The sequence below is a fragment of the Fundulus heteroclitus genome, chromosome 15 (assembly GCF_011125445.2).
Source record: "Fundulus heteroclitus isolate FHET01 chromosome 15, MU-UCD_Fhet_4.1, whole genome shotgun sequence".
In the NCBI taxonomy this organism is placed as follows: Eukaryota; Metazoa; Chordata; class Actinopteri; order Cyprinodontiformes; family Fundulidae; genus Fundulus; species Fundulus heteroclitus.
In genome coordinates, this window is record NC_046375.1 from 8,039,471 (window position 1) to 8,060,740 (window position 21,270).

Here is a 21,270-nt window from a genome sequence, read left to right on the forward strand (position 1 = left end):
ATATAGACGTTTTTCAAACCATAAAGCATTCTTCTACAATTTATACATACATATATATATATATATATTTATACATACATATATATATATATATATATATATATATATACATACATACATACATACATATATATATATATATATATATATATATATATATATATATATATATATATATATATACATACATACATATATATATATATATATACATACATACATACATACATATATATATACATACATATATATATACATACATATATATATATACATACATATATATACATATATATATATATACATACATATATACATATATATATATATACATACATATATATACATATATATATATATACATACATATATACATATATATATATATACATACATATACATATATATATACATATACATATATATATACATACATATATATATACATATATATATACATACATATATATATACATACACATATATATACATACATATATATATACATACACATATATATACATACATATATATATACATACATATATATATACATACATATATATATACATACACATATATATACATACACATATATATATATATATATATATATATATATATATTTATATATATATATATATATATATATATATATATATATATATATATATATATATATATATATATATATATATATATATATATATATATATATATATATATAGTAAATTGGGGACAAATGGTTTTCCCCTAATTTACTTGACAGAGGCATTTATTATGGAGTGTTGACAGGACTCCACGCTAAAGCACAAAACCAATGCCAGGTGATGACATGAGCTAACATTCACATCAGGAAGAGATTGCACCTACAGATACCACAATGTTTCCACGGCACAAAGACAACAGCTGAAAGATCTTTCATTAAAGCGAGGAGGTATTAGACTGTGCTTACACTCTTCCGCATGTGATCAGAATTTTTTCATAAACCTATAACACACTAAAAAGTACACTTTTTGATAAGTCTAACAAACAATTTTAAGTTTTGAGACCTACTGCTTTCTTGAGGTCCCCCTGCTGGCCAAGCAGCAGCTTAGGGGAAATTCTGGCGGCATCCGAAAGGGTCTCATTTGTAAAAACTCTTCAGCCAAAGCAGAAGTGTCAGCAGTCGCCACGATAAGTGCTGCCTGAGTAGTGCAGTCATTAAGGAAAGAGGTAGGAAAAGGAGCCTGTATATATAATGGTTCATTTAGCATAGGGAGCTCATGATGTCCCTCACTGGCGCAAAGGAGCCATAAGGAATCCCACAATTCTTTGCATGACACAATGTATAAGCACAGAGCCCTCACAGAAAAAACCATAAATGTCCGGAGAGAAGAGAGTCTGCACTTTTTAGTTCTTCTTCGAAATGCTGGTCCGAAATTGGCACAGAAGTCCAAAGCTCCTTTCCTACCCATGGTAGAGTTCTTACTGTTGACTTCATGAGAATCAGATGTAGCTTTAATTAAAACGTTTCGAATGTTTTTTGATTGTATTTTCTGCTTGTGTCCGGACTTGTTTTATATCTTCCATCAGCTGTGTTTGCTGCCACCTTCTGCATGGGAGGTCTAATGTCGCTGTTCATTCAGTCAATGCAGTCAAAAAAACGAGTGCAGTTGATTCCAAACAAAACTTTGAATGAATTGCGAGATTATTTTTATTATTTTTCTTTCCTTCTTTCTTTCTTTTCTTTTCCTTTCACTATGTGCCTTTTTTATTAGAAGATGGGAAACAATTTGGTACATTACTGCCATCTAGTGGTAGCGGTAAAAGTGCAGGTTCTGGGGGGGAAAAGTCCCTAATCAAAGCAGTGTTTCCCTAAAATACCCAAAATCAAGGATACCAACCAGTTTTCTTCAGCTCCTCCCTAAATCAACCTATTTTCCGTTCTGTTCGTGAGATTTTCTGTGGAGACGCTTCAACAAAGCGGCCCTATTGTTCGAGCAGTGGGAGTGATGCTGTATAACCAGAAACATACAGACAAAAGAGAGGAGACAGCAGTGGGAGCGTCTGCTGATGGAAACCCTGCAACTTCTTCTAAATATTATTAGTCTCCATTAAGGTGGATGATTAAGCTAGTTTAAGGCAAACCGCATTGGAAAACCCAGCATGAATACTTAAAGATCAGCAGTTTAAACATTTAGTTCCCCCCCCTTAAAATAAGTTTCTGATTCTGCAGCCAAGAGTGAAAAGACAGTTGCAGGTTTGGAAGATTCGCTCCTTATACGGGAGGAGTTACAATTTTCCACCGGCTTCTGAGGGAAACCACAGTCTGTCTTTATGGCCTGCACAAAGGTTTTCCTACACCAGAGAGCAGGATAGTTTTTTTCTTCTATACATCTGTTAGTGAGTCAGCCAATCCTTTGCCAGGGCCTTTCTGAACAAACCAACGTGTGGGCACCCCTGCTTAACCCGTTCAAAAAGATAAGCTCAAGGAAAGGTTAAAATGTAAAATAAAAACTTCCACAGTTTGTGGTTTGCACAAAATACAAGGAGGATTTGGCGCCAAATAGACAACTGGCTCAGGTTCAGGCTGCACCTAATGGATTGTACTTAATGCAACATTAGGAAGACGCCTGAAACAAGAGAGCCTCGGAAAACAAGCAGGCCTTTCATGGTTGTTTTTCACTTTAGGGCTGACTGAGTGTGAGAGATACAGTTTGATATCCACACAGATACAGATCATCTGTTTTCTGATTTACAATCAAGAAGCTCAATTAAACCCTCTCATAGGTTAGAGGGGCTTTACCTGAGGCAGAGATATGCCTAAGCAAAGAGCAAACTGCATTTCTCCTGCTAGGAGGATAAAAACTACACCTGGGGAACTCAGCTTTTTAATCTAATTCCAGATGACGTTCTGGAAAGTAGCCTAGACCTTTGAGGGTTCAGAGACCCAGTTAAATAACTTGTTACTGCACTGCAAAAACTGATCTAAAAATAAGTAAAATGTTCTTAAAATTTGTGTTTTTGTCCTAGATTTGAGCAGGTAAATAATATTATCTGCCAATGGAATGAGTATTTTGACCCCTAAAATAAGATAATTAGACATCCTGCACTTGAAATAAGATGATGGAGATGAATTGTTCCTATTTTAAGTTCAAAAGTCTTATTCTACTGGCAGATCATCTTATTTACCTGCTCAAATCAAGGACAGATACACTAATTTTAAGAAAATATTACTCATTTTTAGCTCCGTTTTTGCAGTGTGAAATAACTACATAAAACTAGAACTTCAGGGCTTTTGTAAGATATGCATTTTAAACTATTTCCACACCACTTAAGCCTGGTTAAATAGTGATTTTCTTTAACCAGCATTGCAGAACATAACTTCATATAAATCTTCATCAGTTATGTGACATGCATTCAGTGCAGCAGCAGAAGAACATAATGTACGCTATTTTCTGAAAAAAGGGGCAATAGCTTGTTTAGATTAGCATGATGACAACATATTGGATGAATTAGAGCAAAGTCTTAAAGTATTTAATGTCTGTTAATTAAAAAGAGGAGGGTAAAGAAATCTGTTTTTAAAGAATCCTTATTATCTACATCCTACATCAGGGGTGTCGAACTGAAGTTCTTGAAGTTCCAAAATTAAATATATGGTTCACATTGAGGGTCAAACTTTGTCAAAAAGTTATTTCAGCAGGTTTTATATCATAAATATATAAACTGAAAAATCAACCTTCATTCAAGACGTATTTAAACGTAGAACATCTGGTTAAGAAATGCATCCCTTTCCATCAGCAGACATTTTCTAATGGAAGTATATCACATTTAGAGGTTAACCACAGCTGAGAGGAAATCCTTCTCCCAAAAGTCCATAATAAAGACTGTGATGGTTGTGGAAGGCTAAAATAACAGGCTCAGAGATGCACCAATCAATTTTCCCACGATTTTCTCTGATCGATTCAAAACTACTGATTACTTAAAAACTAAGAACTCACACCATCTTCAGTCTATAAACACAACAACAGAGTAGACCTTTATTAACATTTTGAGTTTGGGTAAACCAGACAACGATCAGGGACATATGCTTTGATGCAAAACTTGAGATAATATTTTAAATCCTTAATTAAAAAACTACACATACGGCAACTGATACTCTAAAATTATGTGAGACAACACACAGACAAAGAGCATAAAGACAACTTTAAACTCACTGGAGCTCTGATATGAGGCTGAGCCAGATCCCTGACATCTTCACTGGGTTGCAAAAGTTTGGGATTAGATTACAAATAGCGGAAATTCTCAGGACAGGATGAGTACATCAATGAGACGGCTCTTTTGGGAAGTTTTCATTAGTATTACTGAGATTACCTGCTCGCACACGTGCTGATAAAAACAGACTGGAGCTGGAGCTGGAACATTAAAATTGTGCAGAATCCACAGAAATCTAATTCGTTGCTGCTTTGTTCTATCAAATTACCATCTCAGCAGCATTAGCTTCCTTATCGGAGAGTTCAAGCTTAATAATCTTGCCTATCTCGACATTAATGTTGCTGTTTGAGCTACATTTTTTTTTTAAAATCAGGAGAAGTGGGAGAATCATTGTTTCATTGAAGCATCTAGTTTACTGCCAACAGGTCACGTCGGACAATAAAATGATTCCCAGGGAAGTGCTCGCCTTTACTGTGACACGTTGAGCCCATCGCTGTGTTGCTCACTCGCTGTAGGTCAGTAAGGAGTCAGAGCCCCAAAATGGCAACCAAAGACATACACATAAAAATTTCTCTACACAGGCTAATCATAACCCTGGTCTGTTAAGGCCAACTGGGGTTTAAAGATGACATGTCTGGCCCATTGGAGGATAGCAAGCCCTTTAGAAAAATAAACCGTAAACAAAACGCGGTATTCCTGTGTTAAAAAGGTTGTCTGCTTCATTCTAGACATGGTTAGAAAAAACACTGTGAAATCTTTGTGGTCAGATTAAAGAAGAGACGTTCGAGTAACCAGCTACTTTAAACTCAATTTAGGCCGATGGGAAGAAGTTGGCGCACCACAATTGCAAAATGCTGGCGAAGCACGAGGATAAAGGCCCGTCTTCCAGCCAGCACTCGCAGACAGAGACCGTCTCTACGTCCCCCCCCCCCCCACTTATGAGATCTAGGCAAGGCGGTGAAAGAGGGGGAATGTTGCTGGACTGAAACGGCATGGCCCGCTGCATCCTCTGCACTCATTACCTAAAGTCTACCAGCTGAGGGGAAGGGTGGGGTTCGTACAGTCCGGCTGCTTGAATGGCGACAAAAAGCACAAAGATGAGAGAGTGCACTTTGAGGTGAGGAACAGCAGTGGAGCGGGAAGCCGGCCGTTTTGTTTTTTTATTCAAGCCAGAAGAGGTGAGTTTACAAAAGGGAGCAGAAATGTGAAATGCAGGACGTGTGAGCAGGGGAGCTGTGCTGTGAAGATTGCAAAACGTTCACAGCTTTCCCTGCTTTATTTAGAACAACTTTGCAGCAAACTTTGAATGCGACTCAGACATAGGGCTCGGTTGTCTGCTTGAATTTGTTTAGCATCAAGAACCTGTAAACCAACCTACACTTGTTTCATCATTCAAGCCTGTTAAAGCCACGAGGCAGACTTTTCTGTAAAGTCTTTTCTTTTTTCTTTGTCACCTATAGGACAACATGTCAGCGATAGTATCTCTATTTTTTTTGTTACCTTGTTGTAAAACGGTATTTAATCAAGATTTAAAAAAAAAAAAAAACACCTCCCAGGCTTCCACACACACACGCCTCTGGTGACATCACAAAAGGCATCAATCAACTGATCAGAAGACAGCGTGTTGATTTGAAAGCTTCGTGTTTTTCCCTCTTTAGTCATATTTTAACAGACTTCCTCCTTCAAATGTTTACTTCTATTTGGCGTGGCTGCAGCAAATGTTTTGATCATTATCTGGCATCTGAAACAAACATTACTGACCTAACCTTGCCTGCAAGCTGAATTCTCGCGGTATTTGCGCGTTCACAAACACACGAGATTCCATCTTTTCCCGCTCCCACCTCAATAGCTCGGAACCGAACCAAAGACGGTTCGGACCAATAACGTTTCGGTATCATGGTTTAAGGCGGGACACGCAGCTGGGATGAAAGCAAGAGCTGCAAAAATCCAAATAAACATGGCAGCGCAGGAGGACGCACGTGCAGCTGCTGCTATCACATCTGTTCTGTCTCAATCCACGATTTCTTCTTTGAAAGAAGAAAAGGAAGAAGTACCTTGACCAGCGTAAACTTCTTGTGGTTTCTCATTGCTTACAACTTTGTCATTGGATATCGGAAAAGATCTGCGCGTCAAAGATGTGATAAAGACGTAGTGGTCTAGACAGCGGATATTCAAGATGCCCCTGATCTTCAAACAAGTGTCTGCTGTTTTCACAATAGGTCAAAACCAAGCTTTGCTAGGCGGGCACAAGGTGTCCAGTCAGCTTGGAGAGTTCTGCTGGATGTTGAACGGATTCATTGGGAGCAGTCCCAGATTGAAAATGTGCAGAACGTGGAGCGCTACACATTGTCAATCTGGTTTGCCAGATTATTACTAAACATATTTATGTGAAATTCTTTAAAAAAAGAATAATAATAATTACCTCCGTACAGTTTTCTATTGCCAGCTGATTAGTTTGATTTTTGTGCCTCTTGCATAACAGGTCATGAACTTAAATACTTAAAAAGCAGAATTAGCTGTTTTTATCCCTTAGTGCACTTTTTTTATTTGTATTTCACAAAATCTGATAAGGGAGGGCAATAAATCTTTACCCCACGGTGTTGTCAGCGCACATTGGTAGGAAGAAGAAAAAAAAACACTCTTACTTTAAACCGCTTTTAAATGCTTTTTAGCTAATAAGCACATCCTTTAAGCCGAAATTGGCTTAGACCTATCTTTTAAATCGTTGCTCAACAGATAATGAAAGAAGCATCAGCAAAAAAGTCACATGGAAGTGAAACTGCAGCAGGGTGTGTAGGGGAGTGGCAGATGTTTCTCTTTAAGACCTGAAAGACAGGGACTAAAGCTGTGATCAGCACTGACCACAGGGGCCACACCAGGCTTCGCACTCGCCCTGAGAATGAGCTCACCGCTGTTACTCAACGTTCCCACAGAACCTGTCTGATGCTGGAGCAACGCGTCCTGCTGGAGGGATGGGATGGAAAGTCATAGGAACAAACCTTTCCAGGCTGGCGAATTGATCTTTTGCACTAAAGTGGAGCACCTAAACCATCTCTGACACTGTAACAGGAACACCGCAGTAACGGCACTTTCAACATGTGGGTGGGAAAACTCACCAGCAGCTATAGTTAGATAAGTTTTTTGTTTGTGTAAAAGCAAAAAAAAAAAAAAAAAAAAAAAAACTATAACCTCACTGTTGTTATATACAGCTGAGACGATGGGAGAATCCCCTGACTGGCGGCCACGGTTGCTACACTTGCTATTGAAAAACGGGTTTTACAGGAAGTGGCTGAAACAATGCTTTTCCTGCTCTAGTGCTGTTATGAAGCCATAGAGGAGCTCATACTAATGACCCATCATCTACTTTTGGATCTGAACGACTGAGCTTTACAATAGAAAAGCTCCATGAGAGGAAAATGCTAATTATTGTCTAGGAAGCAAGCTACCATTAATATTTATAAACTCACTTTAAGTACTGGCCACAGCACAATGAGAGTAATGCATTATAAAAATCAAAAATTTGATTTTAAAAAGTGACTGGACTCAGTGAAGCATAACTTGAGTTTAGACAACAAGGTGATAAAACCACAAAGGAAAAATGTTTCTTTGACCAAACCCACAACTTTCATTTTCTTTTCACACAGGCCTCATTCTCAACTTAAGACTAAATGTAAAAAAAAAAAAAAAAAAAAAGGCTGCATGGAAGAGGTTACTCAAAACGGAAAAAGCCATTCTGACCCTCGCTGCAGGAATCTAACAAAAATCTGCAGAGACGCTAGTCTAAAAGGTCATTCATTTCTATTTTGTTGCCATTTTCAACCTTTAATAACATTGCTTTTTTTTTCTTACCAGAGTTTTTCTAAATACAAAAAGCAGGAAGATGTCACAGTTTTTTCCTAAGCTCAAAACAATTCTTAAACACTTTGAGAGCCGAAGATGTAATGAAGTTTTATATATTCTGCCCATAGTCTTCTGAGAGGAAATGTTTGGCAACTCCAGTAAATACCATCTACGATCAAGATGTCACTTAGAGTTGTTTCAGTTTAATCAGGGGTTATGATCTGTCATATTTATTTAAAAAAAAGTCTACTGGTCTAAGCAATAATAAGCTGAAACTGAAGCTTTAGAAGTTAATATATAATTAAATTGCACAGCATTTTTATTCTTGTTTCTCTTTACTGAAACAACTTTCAAGTGAAATAAACTAAAATAGACCATATGAGAACCAAATTGATAGTTTACAAGTATAAAATAGTGGCAAAATGGGGGTAAATATTTGAACAGAAACAATTACTATTAACTCTGAAATATCCCCTTGTGACTAATACCTGTTTATGGTAAGAAATGACTTAAGTGTTCCCTTAGAAACGGGTCACAGAGCTCACTTTATTTCCAATAACAATGAACTGATTACCCAGCAGTTGAGCAGAGTCAGATGATTTTCAGATAAAAGTCCTCGACTGACTCAGCCTTTTCTGGGATGTCTGAGAATGCCTCATCAAACGTTTTTTGTTTTAAACCCGAGCGAAGCTGACATGCACCTTACCTGGTCAAAGAGCTGTTTGCCCGTGGTGTTGGGCTGGATGGCGAACTCCAGCTCAGCGTCCACGGTGGTGACGCGTACATTGAGCTGTAGAGGGAAGGAAGAGGCAGGAGTTTAAGAGCGGACAGAAAAACAGAGCAGTTTTATCAATTTCTTCTGACTTTCCTTTTGTTTCAGATCAAAACACATTATAATACCAGACATACGTAACTCAAAAGGCAATTTTCATATGTTGACTTTATTTATTAGGGACAAAAGCTGGCGAAACCAACCAGGCTATTTGTGAAATAGTAGTTGCCACCCTTGGTTGTATGACGTTGGACTTAAGGTCAAAGCCTTTCAGACGGATTCGAGTCCGGCCTTTGTTTAGGCCACTTCAAAGCCATTCAGAGGTGATGTTTGCAGGTGTGATTCGAATCATTGTCCTGCTGCATAACCCAAGTGTACTTGAGCTTTGGCAGGTTACCCTTTCAATAAGGGTACATCCTACAGGTCAATAAAAAGCAGAGGAGTTCCATACCATGACAAAGTGTTGTAGTACTCGAGTCCGAGACTCGAACTCGAGTCCGACTCATTAGCTAAATTTAGAGACTCGTGACTTGACTTGGACTTGAGCACTGATGACTCGAACTTGGACTCACACTCCTACATTCAAATCATTCTGACTTGAAAATTGAGAAAAAGACTCAACTTTTTTCATATCATTAGGCTATAATTTTAATATGTCATTAGAATATTATTTGGTGTATGATTTTAATATCTAAATTATTAGTGCAATGTGGTGGAGTGTGGATTTTTTTGTTTGTTTAAAAACATGTAGGCTATGCTTACTTTAGTGCGGAACTTGGACTCGACTTGGATCAATAGTGACTCGACTCGGACTCGACTCAGATTTTTTTTTAATGACTTGGACTTGACTCGGACTTGAACACAGGAGACTCGAACCTGGACTCGGACTCAAGGCATAGTGACTTGACTACAACACGGCCATGACACTACCACCACTAAAGTTGATATAAAGTACAGCCAGACATAAGGGACGACTACCTTTTCCCCCTTCTCATCAGTCAACTGAGTATTTTTCCAAAACGTGAGGCCGATCTCCATCTTCTTTTGGGTCAGCAACGGTTTCCTCCTTGGAAATGTTCCCTGTGTGCCTCTCTGCTCAGTTTCTTTCTTATAGAAGAGTCACGACCGCTGAACCTAACTAAGGCAACTGAGGCTTGCAGTGAGTTAGATGTTATGCGTTCTTTTGTGACCTATGAGCCTCTGATGCGCTCAAGTAATTTTGGCTACTTCATGTTGCCATAAAAGTTCTATTTAAGTGCGTTTCTGATTCTTCGGGCTGGGCAGTAAATAGTGAAGGGTCTGTGTTTGTCAAACTGAACTCAGCTTTCCAGGAAATGTAGCCAAACACAGTTGAGTCACGGTTAAACGGGGAGATAAATTATATTTTCACCAAGCCAAGCTGGTCTGGATAACTTTTATCCAATAATAAATGAAATTATTTAAAAATTGCATTCCCTCAGATAATCTTTCAATGTTATAATGATGATCTGAAACATTAATTGACTAAAAATAAATAAATCTAAGCCAGAAGAACCCTTTAGAGGGTTAACACTTTTTCCACAGCGCTGTAAGGTAAAGCATGCCAAACTACAGCAGAACAGAGCTTGGGTGTATGTGTGTGTATTCGTGTCTGTTTGGTAAGGGGGTGTATTTGCAGAGTAAACAGCGGGGGCTCTGCTTTTACAGAAACAAGCTGCCTGATTGAACTGAACTGTGCAGCAAAATCTGAGGTATTCCAACATCCAGGGGGGGAAAAAAACACCTTGTGGTCAAAGTAAATAAAACATTATCATAGAAAAAGAAAAGCTGGGTGATGTAATAAAGCAAACTATAGATTTAGAGTGTTGGTTAAACTATAGCCCTATTTACAGAAAGTCTCCGAGCTCCTCGGGTTAATGACTGATCGCAGTGACCTGCACATGTGAGATGCACAGCCGATCAGTTATCCAGTCACACAGATCCACCCCGGTGATTAATCCACACTTTCAACATACATGCAAACAGAGCGACACGCCGCATAATTTAAGTTGACGTCAATGGTGCCTCATAATGGAGAAAAGCAATATTCAGCACTGTAGGTATAGTTAGCAGTCATCAAACGTCGTGAAAAATACAAAACAAAGGCTATAAAACAACCCGCAAATATTTACAATGGCTGCTTTTGAGGCGACGCACGCGCCGACAAACTTTTCATGTGGGTACAATGTGAAAAGTCTCCGGTATTTGTGGAGGTTATGAAAACCCTGCGAGTATCGACTGAGCTTCTAAAAATCATACAAAGAGCTCAGTGGACACAGAGCTGAGAGGGAGAAAGCCTCCAGTGACATCTTTCATCCTCGGCCCATTGTGACCGAGCCTCAGCGACGCCCATGGGAAGAGGGTGGCCCACGTCTGGTGACTCACTGTGACCGATTCCCATGAATCTACAAAGGCTTAGAGACGGTGAATCCTGCAGGAGCAGCAAATCCAATCACAACACAGGACAGAACGCACTCACTTCTATGCCCGTCAAAGATGCGATAAAGACGTAGTAGTCTAGACGGTGGATATTCAAGATGCCCCTTATCTTCAAACGTGTGTCAGCTGTTTTCACAATAGGTCAAAACCATAAAAAAAACACAAACTCTGCAAAACAAGACACTTTTTCTACCCCAACCTACAGTAAATCCGAACACTGAAAACCTTGAGAGCTACAGAGGATCTTATTAAGCTCCGTACAGCAACAGCACATCTGTGCACAATTTGAAATTTAAGGAGCAAGCTTCCTAATTAAGAGACCAGTTTCAAGTCAAAGCTAAAACGCAAGAAGAGAAGGGAGGAGGGTCTACATCTACCAGCAAAACAAAGCTTTCCTTTAAGCTGTGCTGCCCCAGCAGGTCCTCCCCCCCACCCCTATCACAGTGGAGCCAGATTACGAATCCTCCCACCCATGCTGCACTAGAAGGGATCTCAATCTGCGTTAAGAAGTGTTTTCCTTTCATTAAAATGATGGTTCAAACTGTCCGGGGTAAATTTCTCACATCTGTATGGTCCACGTTTGCAAATAGTTACAAATGGAGGGCCTAGAGAAAAAAAAAAAAAACACACCCCGGCCTTCAGAGAGCGGAATAAAAGCGCCTGTGTGGCACAGACGAGCCAACAGAAACCACCGAGTGAGTGATATCTGATCTGAACCGGAGTTCTCCAACGGCAACGCATAATAAACTGTGAGCGTTCATAGCGGCGGAGAGAACACGACACATTTCCTAAATATATACCTGGCAGGCGCCCACAGTTCGCTGATGGGCAGCCTTAGTCAGAAAGAAAAGAAAAAAAAAAAGTACGGAGGTTTCCCTATTACTCATCTTCTCAGCTACAGAAGCACTCAAATACAAGTTGCCATGGCAACAGTGTGTATTCAAGTATGGTAACTAGGAAACAAACGCATGACTATTATCAACTTTAATATTAACAGTAGTTTCAAACCAATCTAAGAAAGGGGGACGAGACGCTGCGACATATTTATTGAGGGAATCATACTTCTCAGCATCCACAGGAAAGGTTGCTGCAGGTCGTTGTGAAAGAGGCTCCCACCGTTTGCCGAACCTCAGATTAAGGAGCATAAGTTTGGCTCTGCTAAATTACACTCAGGCACAGCGGACTAAATCTTTACCCTTGTACAGTTGCATCATGGGAGTTTGGTTGTCCAGTCCATGTAGGTTTTGTGGAAATCTAGGAGGTCTATATTTTGGACCTTTAAAGCAATTTGTGGAGGGTGCTGCATGAGGATGGTAGCCTGACATGGTCATACTCAATTCTAGTCAGAATTTGAGTCTGATACTGCTCCATGGAGCTGTCGTGATTATGGGGCGTGTTTCGAACGAACCAGGAAAAAAAATTCCTCTGGACTCAATTGGATAGACCTACAACCAATAAGAGCAACGGAGTGTGTGACGTATGTTAAGCGACGCATAGTTGTTGTCAACGGAACTCAACTGTTAGCCTAGCATAAGAAGATGAGCGTTAACGATTTTTGCCGGTGTTGCAAAAAGAATGTAAGGATCCAAGGAGTCCTTCAACACACGAATCTGTCGATATCTTCTAGAACAGACCTAATAGCAGAATCTACACACCTCAACTCTCCAGCGGCAGCCATCGTTGTTGTAAACGAATTCAACCCAAGCGCGCTTTGGTGACCAGTTTCAAGTCAAAGCCATAAAAATCACAAACCTCTTACATTACTGTTGATCATCTGTCCATCATCGTATAAAGCCCGCCCTGACAATTTGATTGGCCCGCCAGATATTGGGCGAGCATACTCGCGCTACTATTGAGCAATGCCAGACCGAATTTCCCGACCTAAAACGTTGTGGGCGGGACTAAGTTCGGAATGGCACCCAGGCTAGGAGGATGGAGTATCAGGCATTTTTTTAAGAGTTTTGTACAAGGTGGACTCCACCAGAGCTGCTTCTTGTCTCTCATGTAAATCTTAAGGTACGGTCATGGCTGGTTTGGGAACCTCGGAGTCCCATATTTCTTTAATTTAGTTCTGTTGAGATATACAGGTCAATGACCTTCAGCATCTACTGGAGAGGTTTGTGACCCACTGTGATGCAACCCCTCCACGTCTAAAGCAGAGGTTCTGAACTGGAGAAAAGGCGGACTACTCTCTGCAGGTCAGGAATCAGTCTCCACCTCAAGTAAAGGAGCTTGAGAGTGATGGTAACATTGGAACATGATGGATCAGGGGCTTACCTGCAGCAATGCCTAGGGCTGTGCATAAAAATCAATACAAAGATTAATATTGATGTTTTTAAAAATTATTTTAATATTGATATTTTGGCTTTCAATATCAATATACCTCCCAACCCCTAGGGGGCGTTATTACAGCGCACCGTTACTGTTTGCAGCTAGGAAGTGCAAGCGAGACAAATTTGCGGAATGGCCAACCGGATTTTAGAAGAGCCTTCGTCCCTAAAATCAGACGCTTGGGCATATTTTGGGTTTCTGTAATAAATGAAATGCATTAAACCCCAAATGCACTTTATTTTCCTGCTAATATATCATTGTTCAATAAATTGAACATAAATATAATATTTGGCTGGTTTTATTGATTGATTGACTTTGAGCATTAATTTGTGTCAAATCAAATCAAGCTGAGCTATGTATCGAGAATCGTATCGAATCGGTTCATCCTAGATGATACCTAGCCCTAGTAATGCCTGTGTTGATTGTGCGACTGCTATGCATTTATCCACCGTCACCAATGAACAAAGTTCTGTGATATGTGGATTTAATTCTTTAACTTAATTCATAAATCCTATTTCTACCTGTGAGATGATATGACTGTGATGGTACAAGATGAATTTCCACAGGTCAGGGGATTTATTTTCTGTCTGCAACTGATCAGGGGCCTTTAGGAAGTAAACCTAAACTAGATATTCAAATTATTAGCATTCGGTATTACTATAGTTGTTTTGGAGTGGAAACATTTGTGGATATGATGACCTACTCTGCGACTGCTGCAGTCAGCCGACCACGCATACCCACTCTACACGGCAGGTATTCCTTCCTTGCCTCAAAACACATTTTCTGCTAAATTAAATCCTTCCTTGTTTACAATCTCATCTACGCTATTAAAGTTTACAAGGCGCTATGGAGCTCCAGGATAGGTTTCATTTTTGGTTCTGATTTTTAGATTGAAACGCTGAAGTGAAACATACTAAAATTTGCAAGACATTTCGAAAAATGTGTTTTAACAATCCAATCTGTGAATTTTAAAAGTAGTCTTTCCATTTAAGGTGTTCAACATTTTACGTTCTACAAAGTAATATGTTCCTTTTTAATACAACACACACACGCTACTTCAACTAATGGGCTCTTAGTGGACCACCATGGGGTTGCAATAGTTGTCAATAGAGCTTTGGTATTCTGGTGCTGAAAAACAGACGGCATCTCTTTTTAACCCAAAAGCAATTTCCCAAGCTTGCATTTAAAGTAGCTCCACCGGTGCAACAAAAGCTATTTCAAAGAGCTTGTTACTTTGTCTATCCATTTTTTTACTTATCTTTGGAAAGAAAAGGAACTGAATTTCAGACAAAAACCCAAAATAAACCTTACTTTACTCTAGACAACAGATATAAATGTATATTCTAACAGGGGAAAAGGTTAGGATGCCTAACCCCCTAATGGGTATCTTGCCACATTCCGCTGAAATAAGAGATTTTCACAAAGTTCGCCCCACTGGACCCTCTGAGCTGTGAAATGAAGGAAATTCTTGCTTGTGTCACCCCACAGCATGCGTTGGTTTTGACATTATTTTGGAAAGAGTTGTAATTTAAGCTAAATTATATGAAGCTTAGTCAATTCCTCCATCCATTCTTCAGGTATCTCAGAATACTCTTCAGATCTCGGCTTCGAAATTCAGCGAATAGGTATGACCACAAACCGAATGCCTTTCCTTCAAGGTTAAGTCACTGGCACGGGTCAGGTTAAAGAACTGAGGTAGTCACCACTTCTGTGGTTTCATAAAATAAGCTGAGTTGCATTCCTGAGTCAAGTCTGTTCAATATTTAACCGTCTGCATAGCTTAAATGCTTTACAAGAACCCAGAACAATGGACGCCATGGTGACACAACTAAAAGCCACCTACAAGCGATATGGACAAGCCCTGGGAGTATAAAGAGTAGGACACCACTGGTTTAATCAACACTGAACAAATGTTCCTGGAGAGTGACTGTCCTAACATGAATCAGACCGACAGAGGCGTTCCACGTGAGAACAATTCAGAAAACCTTTTTAAAATAGACAAATCCCAAAAATAGAACCGGTCAAATATGGAAACACCCATCCTCAACGATCGCCTGCGATAGCGGCCACTCCTGCTTTGGCTCTCCTCAAGGAAACAAGGTTCTGGGAGAGCCAAGGAGCGCCATCGTTTACTTCTCGCGGTGTGTCACTGAAATAAGTGACACATGAGTCAGAGAGACATCGATACGGGAGCGTCACACAAACACACCGGTCCTTAAATCTGGTCCAAGCCTCTGTAATAAAAAAATAAAAAAAGAGCTTCTCCTTTCCAAACACTTGATGCCGTTTCATTTTTATGCCAAGTTTATGACTTAAATAAATCACAGCCACTTTACAGGTTTCTCTGCGAGTTAGGATCAAATTCAAGGCAACTTTATGCTGTTAATCTTTGATCTTTGCTGAGAAAAGCAGCTCAGGTGACAAATATTTAACCTCCTTTCCTCCAGGTTTCATTTTCCTCCGTGCAGCAGAGGCTAAACGTCAGAAAATATTTTCAAAGGGGGTTACGGTCAGGGATGACCTTTGAATTAGATGGTTTCTGGGAGGCATTGTGCTCTGCTGTAGATAAGGCTCCCCATTCAAGAGAATGACAAATGATCACGGGACAAAAGGGGGAGAATTCAAGCCCACAGGAGTATTTCACATAACTCACCCTACATAGAAAATTCCTCTTTTGCTGCATCTCCTGTTCTGCTTGAAATTAAATGTAAGAATTGGGGGGGTTGATCATACTTTTCATTATCGTGAATATCTGCTGATTCCCTAGAGTTTAAAATGATATATTTAATTTAAAATAAAAGATTCTAGTAGAATTTGTCCTTACTGCACAAAAAGACGAACGCAGCTGGTTTCAGAGATCTTGGAAATATATTCCTGATATACCATGTCTCCTAAAACTATACTCTGTAAAACTTCAGGTAGACAGTTTGAGCCACTTTCTAAGATAAAATGCCCACATTGGTAGCGGTAGACGGGCATCCCATATACCGAGCTGTCCAGTGCAGCTCTTCTCCTCTCTGCGCATTTCCTGTGGGATCCCTTTAAAAAAGGGCCATCTGACATCTGCGATATCAACTTTTCAAATGTTAAAGCACCGAAATGAACCGAGAAACGGACTAGTGAACGGAACGATGGGAAAACTCAAAAATCCCATCTTTCTTCCATTCATTGAACACATCAGGCTCCAATAGGTCACGGTAACGACAACACTCTTCAGTACGGAAGTTGTCAGTGAAGGAAGAAGACTCAAAGTTAGCTATTTTAAGTACATGTGTGGCGTTTAATACTTAAGATTAACATGTTGAATTTGGAAACGTTGGCAGTTTTTTTTCTGCTTTACTAAATCAATCTGAATCAGCAAAGCTTTTACAAAAAACGGAGATAGGTGCATCTTAATTCAAGAAAAAATAAAATAAACCAAATCACCAAATTATGGACTCCAGGATGCACATGACATGTGACAAATACCAGACCAGTCAGTAATTAAATGTAAATAGGTTGCAATGTGTCAAATAGGGTAAATCTGAATTATATATTCACTTTTTTCCCCCTTAAATGCTCGCTCACCTCCCACTTTTGCAGCCTGACAATCTAATTTCACACTTTTCACAGATGTGAAAAACACAGTCTCCTATTTACATATCTCACCAGAATCAGAGGTGAGACTCGGCAGTTGCAAGATGGATTTTAGAAGTACGAAGCTTTCTGGAACAGTTTCATTAAAACAGACTGTGTGCCCATTTTTTTCAGTTCTGCTCTTGCACACTGCAAAGCTCGGGTGGATCATAAGAGGGGGGGACAAATTTTCAGCATCATGTTCTGAGCTCTATATGATGCCATGGAAAGGTTGACTGTATGGTAAAATGTTCATGGTCCAAAAAGGCTGCTTTGTGGCTGCTTTCACATGATAATGATGCAATTTCCACAGAAACGCTCATGACAACCCAGAGGCCTTTCTAAACAAACCAGCAACACACTTTATGACTTTAATAGTTGCTTTGGTCATTGTCATAACAATACAGGCCTGTACACCAGCAGCCCAGACTGAAGCAAACTGTAGATAATAGCGGGTGCTTTTTAAAACGTCCACCCAACTTAATCCTGATTTGCATGCGTTACTTATTAAGCTTCCCTTTGGCACATGTTAAGTCCATTCTCTATTTCACTGGAGCCGAGAGGAGTAGGCATGTGCTTTGGTCCTGTCCATAACAGGAACATCTCCATCATTTTTTCCTGCCTAAAATGAGACACACGCGTGTGTGGCTGACCAGAAATTTCCAAAAAGTGAGCTGAAAGAGACGTGTGTGTGAGAGAGAGAGAGAGAGAGCCGGTACACTGTGCAAGGGCTGGGGTGGGGCAAAGTGAGTCAGGGGAATGTGAAGGGAAGAACCTGTTCAAATTTATATGGCAACGTTTTCTTCAACTGGAGAACAACTCCCAAACTCCCTGTATTAAAATGTGAAACAGGGGACTTTTTAAAAACACACATACCTGTAGGGCTGGGAAAGGATTCAACAGATAGTCCACCCTTGTATCCACCTACACTGTAGTCAAATCTCAGACAAATCTGCTTCTCTATAAAGGTTCATATATATATATATATATATATATATATATATATATATATATATATATATATATATATATATATATATATATATATATATATATATATATATATATTTCTTGATCTGTTTCAATTTAATTGATTTATCCCTCTGAAGGGACATTGATTTGGGCAATGTAGGTCAAGTTTAAAAAAATAATCATCTTTATATACATCCATGCTCTTATTCTGCAATGACAAAAATCTAAGTATCAACATATTTTTCAAGCTAAATCAAAGTTGCTAGACTTAAGTGTTACCTTGGATAGTTTGATAAGAGTTCTAAGTACAGCAGCGATTCAACAAGCACTGAGCCAAAATATCAATAAAGCAAACTTTTCACTTACCGCTTTGGGCATTTTCACGTCCTTTTTTTGTCCCCCCTAGTTGTGTGAGAAGAGCTGCTAAATGTGAAAGCAAAATAAATAAATAAGAAAAATTAAATTATGACGTTGTGCTCCGTGCGGCTCCGGCTCTCAGAGCGTCCTCCTGAGAGAGAGAGAGAAAAGAAGAGAAACGAGTTTCAGCCACTTGCGTCTCTACTTAAACTCAGCTAAAGGCTGCGAGACACTCCTGCAGGCGACAGTCATCACCAGGATGAATCACCAGCAACAACCAGCAAGTCAGCAGGAGGCAGCAAGCGCCACACCTCTTCAAAATAAGAGCACGAATATATTAAACATGCTTTTCCGTGACAAAAATATAACATTTCTTTTTTTAGTTTTAGTTTTAGGTTTTTTTTAGCTTAGTTCCGTGTAAACAATGGTTTAGGACTCATTTACAAGATATTAACAGTCAAGTAGCATATTTAACAAACATTACCCTTGCTGAGTATTTTTAAGTAAAACAAAACTTAAAAAAAGCAAGCATATCTGAATGACATAATAAAAAAATGGAAATTAAATAAAGCGGAAGAATAATTATGAGTGAACAAGTCTTCACTTCTCTGAGTTTTATTTACGTAAGAAGAGTAAGAATATGTTTAATTACAACATACAGAAAAGGCAGTTTATATATATATATATATATATATATATATATATATATATATATATATATATATATATATATATATATATATATATATATATATAATAAAATAGAAAAGGTGATTTTGATGTCAGAAATCATAAAGAACTATATGGTAAAGTGTTAAAGTGCCTTTGGAAAGTGCCTTGAGGAAATCTTTGACCAATCTGTATAATCTGATTTAATTTGACCTTGTAAAATGCTTTGAGATGACATGTTTCATGAATTGGCGCTACATGAATAAAATTGGATTGAATTGGTAAAATAAACTTATAGGAAACTGGGGGAATAAAGACTCCAATTGATCACCATCTAATATAGGTGGCCAATAACCATTTCCATGCTGAAAATCTTAAAATAATCTGATCAGTTAACGCCATTGGCAAGTTAAATGTTAAATTTAAAAGTTTCCTCACTTTTACTTTCCAAACATTCTCCTTGTCATTATGTGTTTCACCCATCTCACAAGTCGAAGCTCAGCTCTAAAAATGGTCAAACCAGACTAGAGCTCGTTCGATGTTGATTGTCTGAAAATTGTTGGGATTTTCCATTTGATTTAGTGCTATCTAATATCAGCAATAAATGACAACAACAACACATTTCTATCAACTGAAGGCGTTGAAAGATATGAGGAACATGGTCCCATCTTACAGGTTCATGTGTGTCCCACTGGGTCAATGAGATACTGCCAGATGTGCTAATAAGGAAAGTATACCTTAAATATAATGTTCAGTACAGTTTTGCATACCCATATTACCGTAATAACATATTTAAGGGGGCGTGTTTTTTTTCCCCTGAACCTGACTTTTTTTCTGTTCTGTTTGATATTCCCACTTTTGGAGTTATGACATATGCATTGGCTTTATAAATGCATCACATTATGTCCACCAAAAAAAGAAGGGGGGAAAAAAGAAGAAGAAGCAATCCTTAATTTTGAAATTAAGGACAGGAAGTCGTGCCGTTCTGCGTTACCTTGACCAAATTGAGTCACACAAAAAGCCACATGGACGTTAGATTTTCTATGCAATGTGCCTCACCCACTTTCTACAATAAATGTTCAGTCTCCACCCAACTCTGTTTTACCATTTGGGCGATGACGCCGTCATTCGCCAGCGGGCTCTCACACCTCAATTTGTTTTCCTCAGACCTTTTTTATCCAACTATTTGTTTAGAAGCAAAACAGACCAAACTGCGTCTCGCAGTGAAAACCCTATTGACAGTCCTCAGGCACATTAATCAATCTGCGGTGATGTAAAAACTTGAAGATTTATTATTTCTAAAGGTGTTGTTCGGCACCCTACACACCCACACCACCGCAGCCAGCAGGAACTATTTTATTCGCTTTTAACCACAGGGTTCACCAAAACCGAGCAGAAAACAACAACAAAAAAACTCTCTTTAATTTAGGTGGTGATGTTAAAATGTGTCTTTGTCTGAGATATTAACGCGTTTTCACGTCCTGTAATCGCACAAACACCTGTTGGAAGATTTTCCTCCTTTGTGCGGAGCAGCAGGGAAGTGAGCGACAGGTGGGAGGAAAGTGCGTAAAAAAATAGTATTTGCGTAAATTAAAGGTGCCCCGTTTTCTGTTAGATTAACAACTGCTGAGGAGAAAGTCTTACCGGAGTTAGGTGCTGGAATTGTGGAGATGTGTTGGTGTTTGTCCCGAGGGGAGCAGCCGCAGATTTTTTTTTTCCTCCAAACTCCGGCAGTTCAGGCAGACGCAATATGGCGCTCCTCCATCCCAGAGTGTGTGGAGAGCGGCTCCAGGCGCCGGGTGGATGCAGGACTCCGCAGGTTCGCGTTTTCCCAGGGGCTTCCCCGTGAACAGGTGCATCTGAACACACTGGAAAATCAATGAGATGTTAATTGATTCCAGTAACTGAAGCATATATGGCTTTATAACACACAGATTACATGTTTGAAGACTCAACATTTACTTTCTGTGAACATTAAAATATCGCAGAACTCCAATAAAAAAATTATCCAGAAATGGTTTGTTATGGTGCAGTGCTAGTTGTCCAGCACAAGGAAGCCA

The 21,270-nt window shown here is 39.1% G+C and overlaps 1 protein-coding gene across 2 annotated transcripts in view; it reads right to left on the reverse strand.

Annotated features, from left to right (window-relative positions):
• ezrb (ezrin b) overlaps positions 1–20,992 on the reverse strand; it is a 40,724-nt gene extending 19,732 nt beyond the window's left edge. The window contains exons 1-3 of one of the 2 annotated variants that reach the window (XM_012869099.3): positions 20,855–20,992; positions 18,551–18,692; positions 8,744–8,827 (exon numbers count right to left, since the gene is read on the reverse strand). In XM_012869099.3, the coding sequence (XP_012724553.2) occupies positions 8,744–8,827; positions 18,551–18,562 (96 nt within the window). In that variant the 5' untranslated portion in view covers positions 18,563–18,692; positions 20,855–20,992. Of the gene's footprint in view, positions 1–8,743; positions 8,828–18,550; positions 18,778–20,854 lie in introns of those variants that run through there. The other variant, XM_012869098.3, reaches the window with a different exon arrangement.
• Between the last annotated feature and the right edge of the window lie 278 nt (positions 20,993–21,270).